This window comes from Pongo pygmaeus, chromosome 2 (genome assembly GCF_028885625.2).
Source record: "Pongo pygmaeus isolate AG05252 chromosome 2, NHGRI_mPonPyg2-v2.0_pri, whole genome shotgun sequence".
Lineage (NCBI taxonomy): Eukaryota > Metazoa > Chordata > Mammalia > Primates > Hominidae > Pongo > Pongo pygmaeus.
In genome coordinates this window covers 44,739,412-44,761,195 of record NC_085930.1, presented here as the reverse complement: position 1 = coordinate 44,761,195, position 21,784 = coordinate 44,739,412, and the positions used below count along the sequence as shown (strand labels likewise).

Genomic DNA, 21,784 nt, shown 5'->3' with positions numbered 1-21,784 from the left:
CAATGGAGTGATCTTGGCTCACTGCAACCTCCACCTCATGGGTTCTAGCGATTCTCCTGCCTCAGCATCCCAAGTAGCTGGGATTACAGGCACTCACCACCACACCTGGCTAATTCTGTATTTGTAGTAGAGATGGGGTTTCGCCATGTTGGTCAGGCTGGTCTTGAACTCTTGACCTCAGGTGATCCACCCGCCTCGGCCTCCCGAAGTGCTGGGATTCCAGGTGTGAGCCACTATGCCTGTCCACAGTCCTTTTTGTGTATGTGTGTGTTTCACATGTTTGTATTATATTGTTTTTCTCTCACAATCAATTAATTCTGGGCTGATGCAGGATTGAAAATAAGAAGATAAGTGAGTTCCCCACAGAAATGAATTGATTTCCTAGTTACAGCTTCATGACTGGGTGGTAGGAAGGAAAAGTAAAGGTGATATGATAATTTGCATAGGGTTGTAGGATAGGAATTAAATATGTTTGTTTTGCCATTGCCAGCCACTGAACTAGTGACTCAGTTTCTCAATTATAAATGAAAGAATTATTTAAAAGTAAATTGAAGAATGAAATAGAACACTCATTAGATTAGAAAATTGTTGGTTTAAGTGTATTGATGTGCATAGTGTTATGTGCTAGAGTAAAAAATACATTATTTAATTGTTTCCCTTCCTCCTCTTTTATTTTCTTGTCTACCCTATGCTATTTGATGCTGTGAATTCTTTAATAATGTATTCAAGAGTTTAGCTTCATTTAAGGAGCGATTTATACAAGTCAGAGTAACTAAACTCCAGAGACGAAATAGTTTTTAACCACACATTCTTTTAAAGGCAACAATATGGAATGCCAGTGCCAAAGAAATAATCTCTCTTTTGCACTGTCCTTAAGAGTTCTCTCCTTCTCTTTTCTTCTCCCTCACTCTTCTCTTCAAAATTTATGCCCTCCAGTCTTTAATCTTGCCAATTAATGGGATAATACGTGGCCACGTACACTCTGAATTATTCATGGCCCCTTCATTCTTTTTGCCAAACACCTTGTCAACCCCTGGAGTGAAGTGTCGCTTGTATCCTTTCCGGTGAAATTGAACTAGACCAGACATCATTTAATATGGTGTCCTGCAGGAATGAGGATGGGGTTTCTAAAGAGAGAAACATTCCGTTGTAGAATGAGTTGACGATGGTATCAAGCTACTTTCAAGTACTCCCCCAAAAGAAATAAAGAAACACGCAGAAATGCCAGTACATGTTGAACTGACAAAGCCAAGTTTGGATCTTTTAAGTGCAGAAACACATTATAGGCAGTCTCAGTTAGCACTGATTAAATTTTAAAATGGAATTTGTGTAGAGATCAGTACAATTTCCCTGGAGTTTTAGAAAAACGGCTACAAATCAATTGCCAAGTACAGCACTTTATAATAAGCTCACATTTGTAAAACCCATTAATTAACATAAGAAGATAAAATATTTTGTTATTGTTTCCTTTATTTTTATAAGGTCATACAATCTCATTTTACTAACAGGGTCAACAATAAATGGCATTCAAGTAAGAGAAAAAGTTTCTCACCCTGTACTTACTTTCAGGTCAGCAGGTGCGGCTGAAACATCGCTGTTTTCTTTGTCCATTATTAGGCGTTTTGTGTGTGATTATCCAGGGGTGTCTCAAAGCCAGTTTTCGCCCCTTTTATGCTCTCTTGAGAAGAATTGAGAGAACCGTCACCGCATTCAAGCTAGCTTTCAGAGGAGTGGAATCAATTTACCTCCACCGGGTTCAGTTCAGAAACTGAAGCCGCCTCATTGCTATATTGTAAATGTTAAAGGGACCTAGCACTCAGCTTTGCACCCCAAACTCAAGGATTCTCAATGTAACTTTCATAGGAGTCAGGCCTCTCAGAGTACAGCCAGCCTCAAGGCAAGGTTTTCTTATAAGAAACACAATCCTACAATCCAGAAACATTTAAAAATCATTATAATTTTTTTCTTGCCTCTCCTAAAGAATATGAAGAGGTCTAGTTTACAACCCTCCGCACCACATCTGAGAAGTCCTCACACCTCATTTCTCTTGCTTGGCATCTCTTGCCTGCTCCAGAAGACTCACTCTTCAGTCCTGCTCTCAACTCTCCAGCCATACTCTCTGAGAACCCATAATCCAAAGGGACTTTTTTCCATTTAGCTCCCCCTACTTCTTGCAGTCAGTCCTCAGTAAACCTGGGGCCCTTTCTGCTGTAAAGCCCCTGTTTCCATCTTTCCCATATTTCCCAATGTCAATCTGAGTTAGATCCATGGTGGGAAGAATAATCCTGAGGGGCAGTGTCAGAATTTTTCTTAGCAGACTGGGAGAAAAAGGCAGGGATTGCTGGAACCTCATCACCCTGTGGGCACTGGGTGTCAACAGAAAGTTGATCTGTCACGCTTTAAAGGAGAAACACTATTCTGCTGATCCAGACACAAACTTCAGCATTGTTCACAGGCTGTGCATATGGCAAGTGAGAAACTGCCTGCTGAAAGTGGTGAAAGATTAGTTGAGTTGCTTCATACCTGAAATTTGATTTAACTTGGGGAAAATGAGACGGAATGACAAAAAAAAAAAAAGAATTAAGTCATGTACAAATTCGCCTCTTGGGTTTTGTTATTTATTATTCACACTGATGAAATTATTAATAATGGTTTTGACTTTATAATACTACTTTTAATGGCTCATCTTTCCAATATTATTTTTCTACCTATTTCTAGAACTAACTCATATTCCACCAATATAAGTAAAATTAATACACTTATCAGTGGCCATTGACAAAGACTCTATTCTTGACCAAAGTGTAGTCAGGTTACTCTGAGCTCTCTTTTCAACTAGACCTTGTCCTTGGGCCTTGTCTTTGGCCCATCTGGTCAGTTTAGCAGGAATCCCCCCACCTTGATATCTGATCACCCTTGATTTTTCTTTCTTTTTCTTTTCTTTCTTTCTTTTCTTTTTTTTTGATTCAAGAGTGGCCTTGAAATACCCTTGATTTCTGATCAAGTTCTTTATCCCCTACCCTTGATATGTAAGTCCTTGGCTGCCTGTAACAAGAATCCTGATTGGTCAGTTTAGCAAGAATGCCCCTTGATGTTTCCCCTTAGTAATTTTCCATCCATGGACCCCCTCATTCTCTTCATTGGCTACTAATCCCCAGCTTTCTTTGCTGTATTTGGAACTGAGCTCAGCTCTATATCGAATTCACTTTCTCCCATTGCAACAGTGCTGAAGAAAATCTGTCTTTACAGCCTTTAACTAGTGTCCCCCCAATCCTTTTTTCCCTTTCACACCACCAAGTGTGAAAAGTGGGAGCAAAATATCAGGAGGCTGTGTTAAATGTACCGAATTTAAAAGCAATCATAAAACCAACCGAAGGCTGCTTTTTCACTATCATCATGCCAGCAATTCTAAATAATGTCAGTGACAAAATACTCCTCCCTACAAAAAAAAAAAAAAATTTGTATGAGTTCTAAACAATCACTGCCACTACAACTGTTTTAATAATACTTATCTAAGTGTATAGTGAGCAATTCATATTATTCATTTTTTAATAAGTGGTGAATGTCATGCAGAAATTAATTTGGAAAACTCCCAACTGTAAAGTTGGTCTCAAACATGCTGTGGGTAACAACTATCTGGGGCCAGTGGTGCAGGTGGTAAAGGAATTTCCCAAGTCAGTTGTAGGTAAAGAAGGGTAGATTTATTAGAGAAAGTAAGAAAATACATTGCAAGAGAGCAACAGGCAGATCAGCAAGAGAGGAGCTGACTGCAAGGAGACAACGGCTGGCTCGGAATTTTACAGGATGGTGCTTGTGCTCAAGAGGGCCACGCGGAGTGCTGATAATGCCAAGGTTACAATGAGATAACTTGCATTTTTCTATCAGCCAAGGGTCTGGTGATAAGTCGGGTGCAGGAAGATTGTGAGTTATTTGAGTTACTTGTGCAGGAGGGCTACATGTCTTGGACCATGAAGAAAGGCAGACTTAGAGCTCATTTGCTTTCTTCTTTTTGCTTTCCCCTGCTTCCACCAGCCCGACTCCTTTTCCCTAATTAGGACTCCACAGAACACAAGATGACTGTGACACATGTTCATTTCACGAGTAAGCTTCTAGTGGTCTGGAATCATTTGCACGTGCTTAGGGCAGAGTCCTTGCCTCCAACAATCCCTGTGGGATTACATATTGCTGCATTTAAAGGGAAGATTCAAAACAAGCAATAATAGCACAATGATTGTAAAGACCAAGAAACAGAACTTCAGTTATTTCATTTGTCCTTCTATGTGACCATTGAGTTAATTTATATTTAAAATTTAATACAGTTACAGAGTATGAACTGCAAGGTATAATATTTTTATATGTAATATTCTATATGCAGTATGTATTTTGTTAATTTTGTTTTTGCTAGCATAATTATATATACAAAGTTGACTAAAATTTTTACTTTTTTTCTGATCAATATTATTATTAGTTTTATTTCATGATTCTTCCTGAAAACAATTTTACTGTATAGGGGAAGAGATTGTTGAGAAATGATCCACTCTAAGGAGAAGCAGCCCCTGAGTAGCTGGGCAGCTTCTGTAGGGTCGACAGTGTGAAGGACCCACTGCAGGGTGTCGTTGGCACCGCCTGGTAACTGTTGAGTCCATCGGCCAGCAGAGCTCATACCCACATTCCCAGATTAGTCCAGGGGGTGCAGGCACTACCTCAACTGCGGCTCTTCCAGATGCATGGAGGCTGCACCACAGCCCATTCCCTGACTGCATGGCATCAGGAGGCACCAGCCGTACTTCTGCTGGAGCCAAGTGGTGCAGAGCCTGGGCCACTGCTCCAAGTAGCTGGGCATCCCCACAGCTAACTATCCAGAACAAGTGGTAGATAACCTTCCAAATGGTGTATCCACTGCATTTATCATGGTTGGGCCAGTTTGGAAGTAGAAATGTCCATAAGATGGTGGTGAACATAGGGTGGAATCCATACTGTAAAAATACTGAAAAAATCCACAGAAACTCCTACCATACATGCCTTTAAAGAGGACTTCTGGCTGGGCAAGGTGGCTCATACCTGTCATCCCAGCACTTTGAAAGGCCAAGGGAGGAGGATCACTTGAAGCCAGGAGTTTGAGACCAGCATGGGCAACCTAGCAAGATCCTGTTGGTACAAAAAAAAAAAAAAAAAAAAAGCCAGGTGTGGTGGTTCGCCATTAGTCCTAGCTACTCTTTGGGAGGCTGAGGTAGTAGGATCTCACGGACACAGGAGTTTGAGGCTGCAGTGAACTAGGACTTCTGTGGGAAAATCCTCAATGTGACTATCATTGGCTACTTCATAGAGGAAATTACTAATCAGAAAAGAACTTCTTGGATTCCTTAGAGTCACTTGTTTCAGCAATTCACGGTGATATTGAGGAAGCTAAGAAATGATGTGATTTACCAGAACATTTGAAACTCAAAGAAGACAATTTCTTCCAGGTTCCTAAAAGCAAAATGATGAATGGCCACTGATGAAAAAAATCATCTTATTTATTCATTCACTGTCTTCTAGTGAAAACATAACTGCTCGTAACTCTGCAGCCTCATCTTGGTTGTATTTTAAAAACCAAACATTTCCCTACAGCTATTAATTAGTTTAAACAGTGCACTGCAGTTACCATTTTATGTTTCAACTGTTAAACCCATCAGGGCGTAGTACAAAAGAGATTCATTTAAAAATCAATATTATTTTTATGTAATATGTTGATTCAAATGCATCACTAGAAAGGTATTGGTCTTATCATGGAAATGAAATGTAAGTAAGTATGGGTAAAAAGACAAGTCACTAGTTTGATGTGAGAAGTATAATTGTCATGGTAAAATACCAGCATATATGTACTCATATAGATTTACTGCTAAACAGAGGGGGCTTATAAAAGTAAATGCACTAAACAGAAGGTTGATTGTTTATTATAATCCTAAGAGGAAAAATCTAGACTTTGTACTTTTTTGATATTTTGTACATTAATATATTATCATAAACATGAGGACATTTGGGAAATATTATTTTAGTCATTTCCTTTATGAGGTCACATCATTGTATCATCTTCATTTTTGTATGACACTGCCTCAATTTGTGGGCTAGGCACCCTCTGCCTATCATGGTTTTTGTGTTTATATTTTAAGACAGCAGAATAAGTGTTTTTTGAATCTGTAGGTCTCATTTTTGTGTTGGATAACCCTTTTTATCTTTTAACATTTTGTGTTGGATAACCCTTTTTATCTTTTATCTTTTTAACAGTAGGTATCTCTGTCCTGGCACAATTTTTTTTTACTTTGTTTCTTTCTTCCTTTAAATGATTGTCAATGTCAGTTTATTCCATTTAGAATATCCTACAATTATATACTTAAAAGAGATTACATCTGTCCATACCATCCCATTCTTTCACTATAGAACAGTGATTAAGCGTGTGTATGTATTGCATTTTATAGAAAAAACAAAACAGCAAACTTCATCTTTAGTTTTCCTTAAGATTTAAATGAACCTGTAGCCATTCATTTATATGTACCAGTTTTTTAAAGGGCACAAAACTATTGAGCCAGTTAAACTATAAAATAATTAGAAAGTTATTTATTTTTAATGCAAGTATATGTTCTGGAGCAAATCTAAATTGCTGTAGTTGCATATGCACACTGTAATTTGATGCTTGTCTAAAGAGTGCTTGTAGCTTCAGGGAAATGCATAAAATTTTACTTAAATAATTTTCATAATATGGATTTTTCCTCCTACTAACTGTATGATTTTTGGCGATTTGAGTCTTTTTCTTTATACCAGAAGAAAGTTGAAATCTTTGGGTATTTAGGAAATTAAGATTACAGGTTGTGTTGGGCTCCTCAAACAGCATCTTGCATCATTGTTTACTTTAGCAACAGATTTGGTGGTAAATGGGGGTCGGGGTCGGAGTAGAACTATGCAAAAGCTATTTTTAAAGATAACTCATTATGCATCAGTTTCCCCTAATCTGCATAGGTGAATTAGAACTGATTTTAATTAAAATATTTTAAATTATTTAGAAAAGCATATAAAGTTGTTGGAGAAGAGAAAATCATATATAAACTCAGTTGGATTGTGTTTTACTTTTTGGTGTATGTATTTATGGCAAACAATATAGTTTGTGGTTTCTTTATATTTTATAGAAATATTTAGAAAACATAATTGTAAGTGTTAGAAATCTTATACTTGAAAGAACCTCATTTATCGTGGATTTTTGAAGCAAAGTTAAAAATAAACATGGAAATTGTAAAAATATTTGTGCTTGTTTTGTCTGAATAGATTGCTGCTAATTATGTTCTCCTTAGGTGTGTGAAAGTTATTTGATGTTTTATTGTCATCTTGCATTTTGTTAAATAGCCATCACTTTTGAAAATCAAAGGGTATCCTTGTTTAAGAATTGTGTCAGCATTTTTCAAAATTTTATATTATTTATGTATTATAATAAATTACTATAGTACCATTTTGATTAGTCTGAATGTCTTCAGGCCTTGAAATAAATCTTGACCAAGTGATACAAAACAAAATATAGAAAGAAATGGTCTACTCTAAGTAAGCAGATACATGATAAAGCAACTACAGCAAAACGTTAATGGTAGAATCTAGGTGTGGGTTTATGCATTTACACTATAAAATTATTTCAACTGCTTGTTTGGAATTTTTCTTAATAAAATGTTGAGGGGAAAATGATCATCTCTGAGAGTCAAATACACTAGATAAGTCACTGGTTTTGAGTGATGATGGCAAAGAAAGCTGGGATGTAAGATAAGCAAGCTTGCAACAAGCTTGGTGAGCAAGTATGCATTGATCTCCTTGTTTTTTTACTGGTATGGAAGTTCTGGTACAGAGTCCTTTCAATCCCAGAGCATATGACCAAAGACAATCGCAATGGCCAGGTACATGCTGATGTTTTCCCTCATAAGCAGTTTAGAAGACGGTGGAGAGATTTCTATTTCTTTCCAGGAGCAAAGGCCGCTGTGCTAAGGGAAGCAGGGTAGGTGTCTGAAAGCTGGCCTTCTAAGCAGATAGTGTACAGTGATCTAGATCAAAGGAGAAATATTTCTGCCTTGCATTTAGCAGTGATTATTGGGAGCAAACACATAATCAATACATGAATTCAACACACGAAAACACTTTAGATGTTTCAGCCTTCCATCCCTGTGCTGAGACTAGCACATTGTGAAGACAGGATGTAAGTCCAAATCATCTCTCTAATGCGAACAAGGTTCTGCACTCCTGGCATAGAAGGCACTTAGCAGCGGGAGGTGACACTTTCATCTTTGCCTAACCAGAGGAGAGGTCAGCTCTTCAGAAACTGATAAGTGTCTTTCTGCTACTTAGGACCCACTTCTCCCTATTATGATAAGTGGCTACGTGCAAAGTTGCCATCTGATCACCGCTGTCCACTGAGTTATCTGCAGAGGAGGAGTAAATCCTGAGGAATCTCAAGGTTGCACAGGATGCTGGGAAGTCAGCCAGCCACTTAACATTATCATTCTCGGTGTCCTGTAATAGACTCGTATGACAATGATCCTGGCTTCCCTTTCCCTGATGACTTGCAGGGAGCATGATTCTAATCTTTTGGGTCACATCACATGGAATTTTTTTTTTTTTTTTTTTTTTTTGAGACGGAGTCTCGCTCTGTCACCCAGGCTGGAGTGTAGTGGCGCGATCTCGGCTCACTGCAAGCTCCGCCTCCCGGGTTCACGCCATTCTCCTGCCTCAGCCTCCCGAGTAGCTGGGACTACCGGCGCCCGCCACCACGCCCAGCTAATTTTTATTTTTTTATTTTTTTATTTTTTTTATTTTTAGTAGAGATGGGGTTTCACCGTGTTAGCCAGAATGGTCTCGATCTCTTGACCTCGTGATCCGCCCTCCTGGGCCTCCCAAAGTGCTGGGATTACAGGCATAAGCCACCGCGCCCGGCCATGGATCTTTTTTAAAAGTGAAATTGTAGTGTGGCATCTGAAATCTGGGCTATTGCAATATCCTCTTAACTGCTTTTCCTTCTGTAGGCTCATCTGCTACACTCTGACCCATGAGTACATCACTGTTAATAAATCTTCCTAAAATGACTCTAACGTCACTTCCATCTTTAACAAATGGCAGCCCTTTTGTTCAGTCCCTCTAGCCTGGCATTCGAGGTTTCCTCAGTGTGGCTCCAGGCTGCCTTTCTAACTGTGTATTCCTGTCACATATACTAACCCTGTTCTGGCAAATCATGCATTTTCCATTTTTATTCCTCCATTTATTCATCCATCTATCTGTTAACTCAATATTTATTTCATGCCTACTATATGACATATCAAATATTTTTAAAAACTGAATAAAACCTATTACTGCCCTTAAAAAGCTCTCATTGGAGGGGGCAGAAATGCAAATGACTGATTATAATATTATGTAATAAATATTGTAAGAGAGATGTGAACAAATGCCCTAGAACCTTAGAGGAAGCTGATATTAACAGCTCTCTCCCCTGAATTTCGTGCCCCCAGCGCATATTGCTATTCAAATCCTAACCACTTTCCACACCCTACTTACAGCTCTCCTCCATGCTTTTGCACCCCATCCCATGACACTCTCTTCTTCCTAGCTCAAAACCTTTATGGTACATACTAGTACATGAGACTTTAAATAATGTAATAATTAATCAAGCACTACTTTGTAGCATCTATCATCTGTCTTGTTGGCTATTTAATTTGTCATATGGATATCCTATCTCCAACTAAACTCCAGGCTCCTTGAAGACAAGGTCCCTGTATTATATCTTTCAATGTAATAACCTTGGGAAGGGGCAATCGGTGATAGCCTCTTCAGGAATTAGTTAGGTCTGGGATTTGTTTGCACCTTATTTACAAGCTAGTAAGTTAGCCTGTTAACTGTTTTATGGATGGTAGCAAAAGACACAAGATTCATGGCTCAGCAAACGGCATGAGCATCAGTGGGTGTCCCACAGGGGTGATACAACATGGTCCAGATGGATGCTGCATCTGCAGTGGGTTTCCATTGCAGCTGAGGAATGCAGAGTTTGGAAAATCCACCATTTTTACAGCAAACAATAAGCAAACCTGCTCGTTGTCCAAGATGGTGATATTACCTACTCCCACAGGACCCACAAACACACCCTGAGAAATGACCAAGATGGAGAGCAGTCAGGGCCTTGTATTCTTGGCATACACAGCGTATTCGTTTCCCAGGGCTGCCACAAATTGGAAGGCTAAAACCACAGAAATTTATTGTCTCACAGTTTTAGAGGCTAAAAATCCAAAATCAAGGTGTTGGCAGGGTCATGTGCCCTCTGAAACCTGTAGGGTAGAATTTTTCCTTGTGTTTTCCTAGCAGCTGCAGCTGCAGCCCTTCAGTCTCTGCGTTTATCATCACATGGCATTCTCCCCTGTGTGCCTCTGTGTTTCTTCTTTTCTAAGGACACCAGCCCTGTTGGATTAAGGGTCCATTCTATACTCTACCATAACCTCATCTTAACCAATTACATCTGCAATAACCCCATTTCCAAATAATATTACATTTTAAGGTGGTGGGAGTTAGACTTCAACGTATGTTTTTTGGGAGACATAATTCAATGCATACCACCCAATAAGGCCTGTAGGATATTGAGAGACTTGGAGAACTGTCTCTCTCAACAGAGTAAACTTGCCTCTAATAGACAGCACTGAAAAATTCTAGAGCCAAGTCACATACTGAGATAGGTGTAGGTGGCATTCTTACCATTTCATCCAGATGTTATCCTGAAATCCTACTCTACTCTTCTGACTCTCTGTCTATGGTAGAGAGGGGGAGGATGGTTCAGTGTGATTTATTTATGGTCAAGAAGGAATTATGGCTCAGAATCGCTGCTGCCATGGCTAGTCAGTCGCAAGGGATTCAGCAGCTGCTGCAGGCCGAGAAGCGGGCAGCCGAGAAGGTGTCCGAGGCCCGCAAAAGAAAGAACCCGAGGCTGAAGCAGGCCAAAGAAGCAGCTCAGGCTGAAACTGAACAGTACCGCCTGCAGAGGGAGAAAGAATTCAAGGCCAAGGAAGCTGCGGCACTGGGATCCCGTGGCAGTTGCAGCACTGAAGTGGAGAAGGAGACCCAGGAGAAGACGACCATCCTCCAGACGTACTTCCGGCAGAACAGGGATGAAGTCTTAGACAACCTCTTGGCTTTTGTCTGTGACATTCGGCCAGAAATCCATGAAAACTACCGCATAAATGGATAGAAGAGAGAAGCACCTATTCTGTGGAGTGGCATTTTAGATGCCCTTACGAATATGAAGCTTAGCACAGCTCTAGTTACATTCTTATGAAATGGCATTAAATTATTTCCATATATTATATAATAGGTCCTTCCACTTTTTGGAGAGTAGCAAATCTAGCTTTTTTGTACAGACTTAGAAATTGTCTAAAGATTTCATCTTTTTACCTCATATTTCTTAGGAATTTAATGGTTATATGTTGTCTTTTTTTCCTATGCCTTTTGGCTCAAGCAACATGTATATCAGTGTTGACTTTTTCTTTCTTAGATCTAGTTAAAAAAAAAAAAACACATAACAGTTCTTTGAAGAAAGGAAGGGATTAAATAATTTTTTTCCCTAACACTTTCTTGAAGGTCAGGGGCTTTATCTATGAAAAAGTAGTAAATAGTTCTTTGTAACCTGTGTGAAGCAGCAGCCAGCCTTAAAGTAGTCCATTCTTGCTAATGGTTAGAACAGTGAATACTAGTGGAATTGTTTGGGCTGCTTTTAGTTTCTCTTAATCAAAATTACTAGATGATAGAATTCAAGAACTTGTTACATGTATTACTTGGTGTATCGATAATCATTTAAAAGTAAAGACTCTGTCATGCAAAAAAAAAAAAAAGAAGGAATTATGATTCATTAGTACATGATCCATGGTCAGCCATATTACAAGAAGTGAATGTTCAGACAAGATTGTCCTGCTATTCAACTAGACCAGTAATGGGAGAGTTAATGGGTGAAAAGACTCTTTTCTTTGTGGTTCAATGGACCCATAAAAAATATCTCTTTTCCTTTTTTGATTGCCTACTATGAGAAGCTCTCAATTCAGTATGAACATGTGACTGGGCTAAGGGACACTGAGGTAAACTAGTCCAGAAGCCATTCTACCTCACATACCTAACCAGACAAACCCTAGTAGGCACAGATTGTCCCCAGGTGGTAAACAGCACTGTCACAGAAAGCTGCCATCTCATTGAGCTAGTGTAGCATCTGGCTCACAACAGGAGCTGAATCTGATTTATGTTTGATGAAGAAATGAACCTGCTGTACTAAAAAGTACTGACTTTGGAAATAGTACAAAGGTCACTAGATTACAAAGGGATGCTTTTGAAAAACAGCTACAAATCAGAATAACAAGATAGGATTGGGAAAACGATGAAATAACAGAAAATGAGAAAAATTATGATAGAAATAAATGAATCAAAATGAACTTGGTACAGAGAGGTATGGAATAAAAGTGAGGAATAAAAATCAGTGGAGGAGAAAACAAAAGGAACAGAACAATTAAATAATTTAAAACGTGTATTCCATGGTTTAAGTTGGCCTGGAGACCATCTCACGTCTTAGCATCCAAGGGCTGAGTTTTGCAGCTGTGCAGAGTTAGCTTCTCCACCAAATTCATCTCAGTAATGCTGTTCAGCGCTCCCAGCTTCTGTGCTGTTTAGCGCTGTGTCGTATCAACTTTTTCACAGACTATGCATGTTCTGGAATCTGAAATAATAACACTCAACTATTTGCTCATTACCCTAAATCATTCCCAGTTAGAGGCCCCAATGGCCTTGATATGATTTGATAATGGCGATTGAGAGAAATGACTGAGTGTATGTTCTGGGAATTTCTGTCAAAACTCAGGTGCTTGAAAGCACAGTTAAAATCCAAATAAAAACAGTGGTGATGTGATAAAACAGAAATCCTACCTTATGTCCCCCACCCCCCCAAAAATAAGTATTTCAAAATTAAATTAGAGGTTATATTATGCCATTTTTGTGTTGCTGTAAAGAAACTCTTCGGGAGGCCAAGGCAGGTGGATCACCTAAGGTCAGGAGTTCGAGACCAGGCTGACCAACAAGGTTAAAGCCCGTCTCTACTAAATACAAAAAATTAGCTGGGTGTGGTGTCACATGCCTGCAATCCCAGCTACTCGGGAGGCTGAGGAAGGAGAATCGCTTGAAACAGGGAGGCGGAGGTTGCAGTGAGTTGAGATTGAACCGTTGCACCCCAGCCTGGGCAACAAGAACAAAACTCCGTCTCAAAAAAAAAAAAAAAAAAAAAAAAAAGAAAAGAAAAGAAAAGAAAGAAAGAAAGAAACCGAGACTGGGTAATTTATGAGGAAAAGAGGTTTAATTAGCTCATGGGTTTGTAGGCAGTACAGCAAGCATTGTGCCAGCATCTGCTTCTGGTGAGGACCTCAAGGAATGTACAATCATGGTGTATTGGTTCGTTTTCACACTGCCATGAAGAACTGCCTGACACTGGGTAATTTATAAAGGAAAGAGATTTAACTGACTCATGGTTCTGAATGGCTGGGGAGGCCTCAGGGAACTTACAATGATGGTGGAAAGCAAAGGAGAAGCAAGGCACATCTTCATAAGGCAGCAGGAAATAGGGCAAGTGTGAAGGAAGAACTGTCAAACACTTATAAGAGTATCAGATCTCATGAGAACTCACTCACTACCACAAGAACAGCATGGGGAAAACCTTCCCCATGCTCCAAAGACCTCCCACCACAGCCCTCCCTCAATCATGGAGATTATGGGGATTACAACTCGAGATGAGATTTGGATGGAGACACAGCCAAACCATATCACATGGTGAAAGGCAAAGGGGAACCAGCACATCACATGGCTAGAGGAAGGAAGAGAGAGAGAGTGGGGATGCAGGTACCACACACTTTCAAACAACCAGATGTTGCAAGAAAGAATTCACTCATCACCAAGGGGATAGCACTGAGCTATTCATGAAAGATATGCTTTCATGATCCAAACACCTCCCACCAGCCCCCACCTCCAACTCCAATACTGGGGATTACATTTCAACATGAGATTTGGTAGGCACACAGATTCAAACTATATCATTCTACCCCTGGCCCCACAAATCTCATGTTCTTCTCACACTGCAAAATACAATCATCCTCTACCAATAGTCCCCCAAAGTCTTAACTCCAAAGTCCCAAGCCCCAAATCCAAAGTCTCATCTGCAAATAAGTTCCTGACATCTATGAGCCTGTAAAATCAAAACAAGTTAATTAATGCCAAGATACAATTGTAGTACAGGCATGCAGTAAACACTTCCTTTCCAAAAGGGAGAAATCAGCCAAAATAAAGGGCTACAGGCCTCAAGCAAGTTCAAAACCCAGTAGTGCAGTCATTAAAATCTTAAAGCTCCAAAACAATCTCCTTTGACTCCATGTCCCACATCCAGGGCACACTGATATGAGGGCTGGGCTTCCAAGACCTTGGACAGCTTCATCCCCATGGCTTTACAAGGTACAGCCCCTGTGGCTGCTCTCATGAGCCGATGTTGAGTGCCTGTCGCTTTTCCAGATGCACGGTGTAAGCTGCCAATAAATCTATCATCCTGGGTTCTGGAGGACAGTGGCTCCTTCCCACAGCTCCACTAGGAAGTGCCCCAGTGGGGACTCTGCCAAGGAAGACTGGCAGCCTCCTTTACTCTTGAACTCTGTGCACATGCAGGCTTAACATCATGTGGAAGCCACCAAGACTTAAGGATTGCACCCTCTAGAACAGCAGCCTGAACTGTTCTTGGGTCCCTTTGAGCTGTGGCTAGAGCTGGAGTGGAAGGGATGGAGGGAGAAATGTCCTGAGGCTGCTCAGGGCAACAGGGCCCTAGGGCCTGGCCCCCCAAAACCATTCTTTCCTTCTAGGCTTCTGGGCCTGTCATGGGAGGGACTGCCTCAGAAATCTCAGAAATGCCTTAGAGAACTTTTTGTCATTGTCTTGGCTATTAGCATATGGCTCTTTTTTAGTCACAGAAATCTCTTTAACAAGTGGGTTGCTCTGAAGCACTCTTGGATTCCCCTCCCAAAAAAGCTTTTCCTTTCTCTGCCGCATAGTCAGGCTGCAAATTTTCTAAACTTTTACACTCTGCTTCCCTTTTAAATATAAGTTCCAACTTTGGGTCATTTCTTTGCTCCCATATCAGAGTGTAGGTTGTTAGAAGCAACCACGCCACTTCTTGAACACTTTACTGCTTAAAAATTTCCTCCATCAGAGGCCCTAGGTTGTCACTCTTAAGTTCAAACTTCTGCGGATCCCTAGGGCATAGACACAATACAGCCAAGTTCTTTGCAAAGGCATAACAAGGGTGACCTTTGCTCCAGTTCCCAGTAAGTTCCTCATTTCCTTTTGAGACCTCATCATCCTAGACTTCACTGTCCATATAACTATCAGCATTTTGGTCACAACCATTTCACCAGTCTCTAAGAAATTCCAAACTTTTCCTCATCTTCCTATCTTCTTCTCAGACCTCCAAACTCTTCCAATCTCTGCACATTACTCAGTTCCAAAGTTGCTTCCACATCACCAGGTATCTTTATAGCAACACCCCACTCCTTGGTACCAATTTCTATGTTAGGCCGTTTTTGCATTGCTGTGAAGAAATACCTGAGACTGGGTAATTTATAAGGAAAAGAAGTTTAATTGACTCCTGGATCTCCAGGCAGTACAGAAAGCACGGTGCCAGCATCTGCTTCTTTTGAGGGCCTCAGGAAGATTACAGTCATGGCGGAAGGCAAAGGAGAGCTATTGCATTACATGGCCAGACGGAGTGAGAGGAAGAGTGGTGGGGGAGGTGCTACACACTTCCAAACAACTAGATCTTGTGAGAATTCACTCACTCATCACAAAGGGGATGGCACTAAGCCAATCATGAAGAATATGCCCCCATGATCCAAATGCTTCCCACCAGGTCCCACCTCCAACTTTAACACGGGGGATTACGTTTCAACGTGAGATTTGGTGGGGACAAACATCCAAACCATACCAGATCCTTTCTACTAAAGATTGCTTTGGCTTTCCAACTTTTCCTATCCTAATTGAGAAGCCATATAATACTGGAGCAGTTGTTTTTTTGTTTTTGCTTTTTTACTTTTTTATACTGGTTTTGTTTTCATTTTGCAACCGTAGGTTCAGTTTTGTTCCTGGCAACACATGCAATGTTGTGTTTCTGTTTGTGTAACACTAGCTACTAAACTGATTTTTATTCATTTCCACTGGCATCTCTAATAGGTGTTAATTCAGCAGAGGGTCCCCTGGCTGTTGCATTCTAACTGATCTCCTTGGAGAATTCTAAAATATGGTTGATTAGGTTCACGGACCTAGCAACAGGATGCAGGAGCCTCCAGTGGAATTTTACTACTTTCCCAGTAGGCTAAGTGCCTCTGACTTTCTGAGGGTAGTTGCTGGCATCCTCACACTGTCTCATCAAGCATAAAGGGCATATGAGTGGATGTCTCTGCTATGTTATCATTCAGTACATCAATTTGCTCCAATGGGCTGGAAATAGTTTTATCTTAAATGGTATTTTTGCACTTCTTTTGTAAGTTAAATTTCACTAGAAGTCCTTGACGGCACTCGCCTACAGTTAGCCACAGCTGCCAAATCCCCTTACTCAGAGATACAGGCTCTTCAGATTCACTGATAAAATGCCTTAGTGTTTCAGCAAATCAGTGGAGGATGGAATCTGTCCACAGGGCTGGTATCACACTGTGAGAATCATTGTCCTCCACAGTAATCCAAAGTCGTGAGGCATGACTGCACAGTTAGAGGGGCTGTGCTGACTCTTTTTTTTTTCTTTTTTCTTTTTTGAGACAGAGCCTCACTCTTCTGCACAGGCTGGAGTGCAGTGAGGTGATCTCGGCTCACTGCAACCTCTGCCTCCCAGATTGAAGAGATTCTCCTGCCTCAGCCTCCTGAGTAGCTGGGAGTACAGGCACCTGGCACCACGACAGGCTAGTTCTTGTATTTTTAGTAGAGACAGGATTCTACCATGTTGACCAGGCTGGTCTCAAACTCGAACTCCTGGCCTCAGGTGATCCACCTGCCTCGGCCTCCCAAAGTGCTGGGATTACAGGCATAAGTCACTGCGCCTGGCCCTGGCTCTTCTTATGAGTGACCTACATCAGCTAAGGAAGAGTCTGTTCCTTAAATACCCTGAGGGTATTATGGTGCTCGACATATAGCAGGTGCTCAGTAAGTCTTGGCTGTCATATTAATTAAATTCAAAACGTCTATTAATTAGATTAATAACATCTATTAATTACTATGAAGTAATGAATACAACATTGCCAAAGACCTAGTTTTACCATCTTTATTCCTTTTACTACAGAGAGGAGTGTTGTGACTCTTTTCCTTCTCAAAATTAAATTTTGTGTCCAAGGAGAATAACTCACTCATTTTACCCTAATCCTGGTCCTAGTTAAAAGGTCCCAAAGAAAAAAAGTTACATGACATCTGCACAGCTATGCAAGAATCATTCCAATCAAGAAACATATGTTAAACTTTCAAATGTAAAACAAGCTACTTGAATATTGGTTATTTATATACACAAGGGTGCTCTGAACTCAGGAAAGAAATACATATTTTGAATTTAGGCCAGAGAACTGCACCTATCTGTACTTTCCTGATTTATAGACTGGTAAGCTCTTCATTGTGAGTTCCTATTGGGGAAAGAGTAAGTGTTAATTCAGTACAGGGACCATGTCTTCACTCATGTATCCACCAGAGCCCAGCACTGTGTCTAGGATGTGGAAGGGAGCACTGTATAGTAGAATTCAGAAGGCTTTGGAATCAATGCTCAGAGTTCAAATTTCAGTTCTTCCTCTTACTATTTGTGGACCCTTGGACAATCCCTTAGGCTCTCTATACCTCACTTTCCTTATCTGGGAAATTACATAAATACTCACCTTACAGGGTTGTCATAAGTATTAAAGGATACGAATTATATAGAGTGCCTGACACTTAGTAGGTGTTAAATAAATACCTGCTACCATTTGAATGTACATGTTCCTCCAAAATTCATATGTTGGAACTCAAGCCCCCAAGGTGATGGTATTAAAAGATGGGCCTTGTGTGGTGATTAGGCCATGAGGGTTCTGTGCTCATTAATGGGGTTAATGCCCTTATAAAAGGGAGTTCAGAGAGCTGCCTAGGCCTTTCGCTTCTTCTGCCATGTGAGGACACAGCATTTGTCCCCACTGAAGGACACAGCAACAAGGTGCCATCTTGCAAACAGAGGGCAAGCCCTTACCAAACACCACATCTGTTTGTTTTTTTGATCCTGTACGTCTCAGCCTCCATAACAATGAGAAATACATTTGTAATATTTATAAATTACCCAGTCTAAGGTATTTTGTTATAGTAGCCCAAATGGACTAAGGCAATTTCTATCAAGTGAAATTCCCATAGGTCATTATTTTTTTCCCTTTAGTTTGTTCTGAAATGGAATTTCTTCATAATAAATTTCTTTATAAGGCAGAGTTCCTTATTTTGCAATCTGTGTGAGCTAAGCTCATCCCATCATAAGACTGATGCAATGCTCTCCCAAAGAATTATTGATTCAAAACTGTGGAACCAGGCCGGGCACGGTGACTCACGCCTGCAATCCCAACACTTTGGGAGGACACGCAGGCAGATCACCAGAGGTCAGGGGTTCAAGACCAGGCTGGCCAACACGGTGAAACCCCATCTGTACTAAAAATACAAAAGATCAGTCGGGTGTGGTGGCACATGACTGTAGTCCCAGTTACTCAGGAGTCTGAGGCAGGAGAATCTCTTGAGCCCGGAAGGTGGAGGTTGCAGTGAGCTGAGATCATTGCCACAGCACTCTAGCCTAGGTGACAGAGTAAGTGAGACACCGTCTTAAAAAAAAAAAAAAAAAAAAAGAATGTGGAACCAGAATGGATCTTTAACTTTATCCTCCAGAAGGCATTCAATATCTGCCTCATTAAAACAAAGGTCAGTAGGATAGTATTTACCCTAAACTCATTTAAACCACAGTGAGATTTATTCTCGCCCTTCAACATAGCTTACTTTTCAACTCAGGGCTTTTCAACTCAGGGTTATAAAAGTTGACATATTTATTTTGAGTCTATATTATAGACTCACAGCCATGTCAGATCTTTGATTTTACTGAGTAGTAAATCAATTAACTACATTTCGCAATGCTTTCTTGTCTAAGACATTCAAATTGAATTCTGGAAACAGTAATTTCTGTTCTGGTATCATATTTTTCAATAATTTTTTACCAGCCAACCCTTCTGTTTTTAGCAATCCTATTTATTTCATACAGTTTTACTTCATACAGTCATTAACAAGCATAAGGCTGGGCATGGTGGCTCATGCCTGTAATCCCAGCACTCGTGGAGGCCGAGGCAGGCAGATCACCTGAGGTCGGGAGTTTGAGACCAGCCAGACCAACATGCAGAAACCCGTCTCTACCAAAAAATACAAAATTAGCAGGGTGTGGCAGCACATGCCTGTAATTCCAGCTACTTGGGAGGCTGAAGCAGGAGAATCGCTTGAACCCAGGAGGCGGAGGTGACAGTGAGCCGAGATCACACCATTGCACTCCAGCCTGGGCAACAAGAGCAAAACACTGTCTCAAATAAATAAATAAATAAATAAATAATAATAAAACAAGCATGAATTGCTCACAGATCCAATGCGCTCTGTGGCAGAAATGAAAAACACTGGGATTTGTAGCAAGGTATCCAGCCACCATAAAATTTCTTTGCAGCTGCCGAAGAAGAACACCAAATTCCACTAACATCCTAGCGTGCAGACAGTGTCTTTCAAAATATTCACAATTTTTTAAAAAGTGATAATGCTGATAAGAGTGTATGGAAGTGGCCACATATACTTAGCAGGTGAGGCTTTAAACTGGTAGTATGGAGGGTAGTTTGACAATATTAATCAAAAATGGATACTTATCACTAGGAAATTATCCTAAGGTAATTATTACAAAGATATAGCTATAAGGATGTTTCTTATAGCATTAATTTTAATGATGAAATTTGAGAACATTTTAAAATCCAACAATAAAGGGTTAATTAAATAAAAAATGATACATCCATTCAACAGATTTTCAAGGAAAAATTATTCAGTCATTTCCATGTAGAACTTTCCATGTAGAAAGGACCAGCTTCCTCATCTGGTCTTTTTGGGACAACCCATTGAGTCAGACCTTCCTACTTCCTGAGAAGATATCTACCCTCCCCTTTTATCTGATAGGTGGTAGCTGTGAGAAACTGGTTTATTACCAAAGGATTGTAGAAATGAAGATATTCTCAATATGTTATGCAGATTACATATGCATTTTAATTTGCTAGGATGAGATGCACTAAATTGTGGGTTGTGGTTATCCTGGAGGATGGAATTAAAGACGGTCTTTACATTGCCCAAATTGTTGAATATTTTACAATGTTTTATCAAGGGAAAAATCTATTCTGAAATTTGATAAAAGGGAATAATTATCTTGCTGGCCCATTGTACAAATACCTTGAAGCTACAGTGACAGTCAATAAATTAAGCATGATAACATTAATTAAGATCTGTGTTATTAATAAAGCAGCAGCAAAATAATAAAGCAGGTACAAACCAACATCTAGAATCACCCTGTGTTTTCCAAGGAGCTTTGCCTCAGAGACTCATCTATTATGGATTATGTCACAACTGCTTACTGCAATACAAAGCAACTTTGACTTAATATATTGAAGAAAGGATTAATATTTAAAAATACGCAATTATCTTTCTTTTGTTTGCTGGGTGCACATGTTGGCAAACAACTGTTTCAACATGAAAATTCCCATTTCTAGGTATGAGCTGAGAGGAGCGAAAGAAAAAAGAAAATTTTTATTTCTATAATTTGCAGCATGTTATCATCACATGGAGAAAAATTGAGTACCAGAGGCCCAGAAGAATCCTTCTCATTTGGCCCCCTAGCCAGTGGTTTTAATAGCACAGTAGGTGTATTACTAACACAGCGTTTACATAATGACTATTCAGAGTTTACTCTCACTCAGTCACCACTGCCTGCAATTAGAAAAAAGTACATAGCATGCTAATCAGGTCTACAATTTAAGAAAGAAGAAAGATTGCTCTTTTAAAAAAATGGACTTGACTATACTTTGGATCCAATCAAGCTATTACATTATTTTCTGTAGCTGAAATGCATAAACAAACTATCAAGAATTGGCACCTACCATTTGAAATGGTTCTCAAACAGTGCTTGGGAGCAGAGATGCTGATCTTACTCAGGGGGTGTAGTGACCTTAAGCTTGTTTATCATATGCACAGTGTGAGGGCATTACCAAGCCCATGCGAAAGATGGCCTGGAGTCTACATTATTCAAGAAGCTGACCTTGGCCTGTTTAAATGTGGAAATTTCACTTCTAAAATGTCCAAGGGAAATAGGCTTTAAAAGCACTCACAAGAATGATGTGCTCATTTCTGCCAATAATGCTACTACAATTTAAAATTTTATCTTTGTGCTTTACAGTTACCATTGCAGTGAAAGATTCATAGTCAACAGAATTGTTTCAATTTCAATGACTGATTAAATTAGCAGTTTTGCTAATTTGAGGCCATGCCAATTAAATTTATTATCTACAGTAGTGCTGCACTCTAGTATGCCATTAAAGCTTTCTGCGAATGGTAACTAAAATGGCAGAATGCCTGCAAATAAAAAACAAGATCCTACTACTTGACTGCAAATGAGAAGTGGGAAAAGAGGGAAAAA

General features: G+C 39.9%; 2 protein-coding genes and 1 pseudogene across 2 annotated transcripts in view; 2 read left to right on the top strand and 1 right to left on the bottom strand.

Moving 5' to 3' along the window:
- TMPRSS7 (transmembrane serine protease 7) overlaps positions 1 to 1,658 on the bottom strand; it is a 46,643-nt gene extending 44,985 nt beyond the window's left edge. The window contains exon 1 of the mRNA XM_063661626.1: positions 1,564 to 1,658. Within this exon, the coding sequence (XP_063517696.1) occupies positions 1,564 to 1,611 (48 nt within the window). The 5' untranslated portion in view covers positions 1,612 to 1,658. The remainder of the gene's footprint in view (positions 1 to 1,563) is intronic.
- A 1,906-nt stretch (positions 1,659 to 3,564) lies between these two features.
- LOC129032443 (riboflavin kinase-like) lies at positions 3,565 to 5,495 on the top strand (annotated as a pseudogene).
- A 5,360-nt stretch (positions 5,496 to 10,855) lies between these two features.
- LOC129033493 (V-type proton ATPase subunit G 1-like) lies at positions 10,856 to 11,861 on the top strand. The gene has a single exon (XM_054482125.2). It carries the CDS (start codon positions 10,874 to 10,876, stop codon positions 11,228 to 11,230), a length of 357 nt encoding a protein of 118 aa, XP_054338100.1. The 5' UTR covers positions 10,856 to 10,873; the 3' UTR covers positions 11,231 to 11,861.
- Positions 11,862 to 21,784: the final 9,923 nt, after the last annotated feature.

What these genes read in the sequence shown, in the direction of transcription:
- LOC129033493 (XM_054482125.2), top strand. Translation starts at nt 10,874, where the DNA reads ATGGCTAGTCAGTCGCAAGGGATTCAGCAGCTGCTGCAGGCCGAGAAG.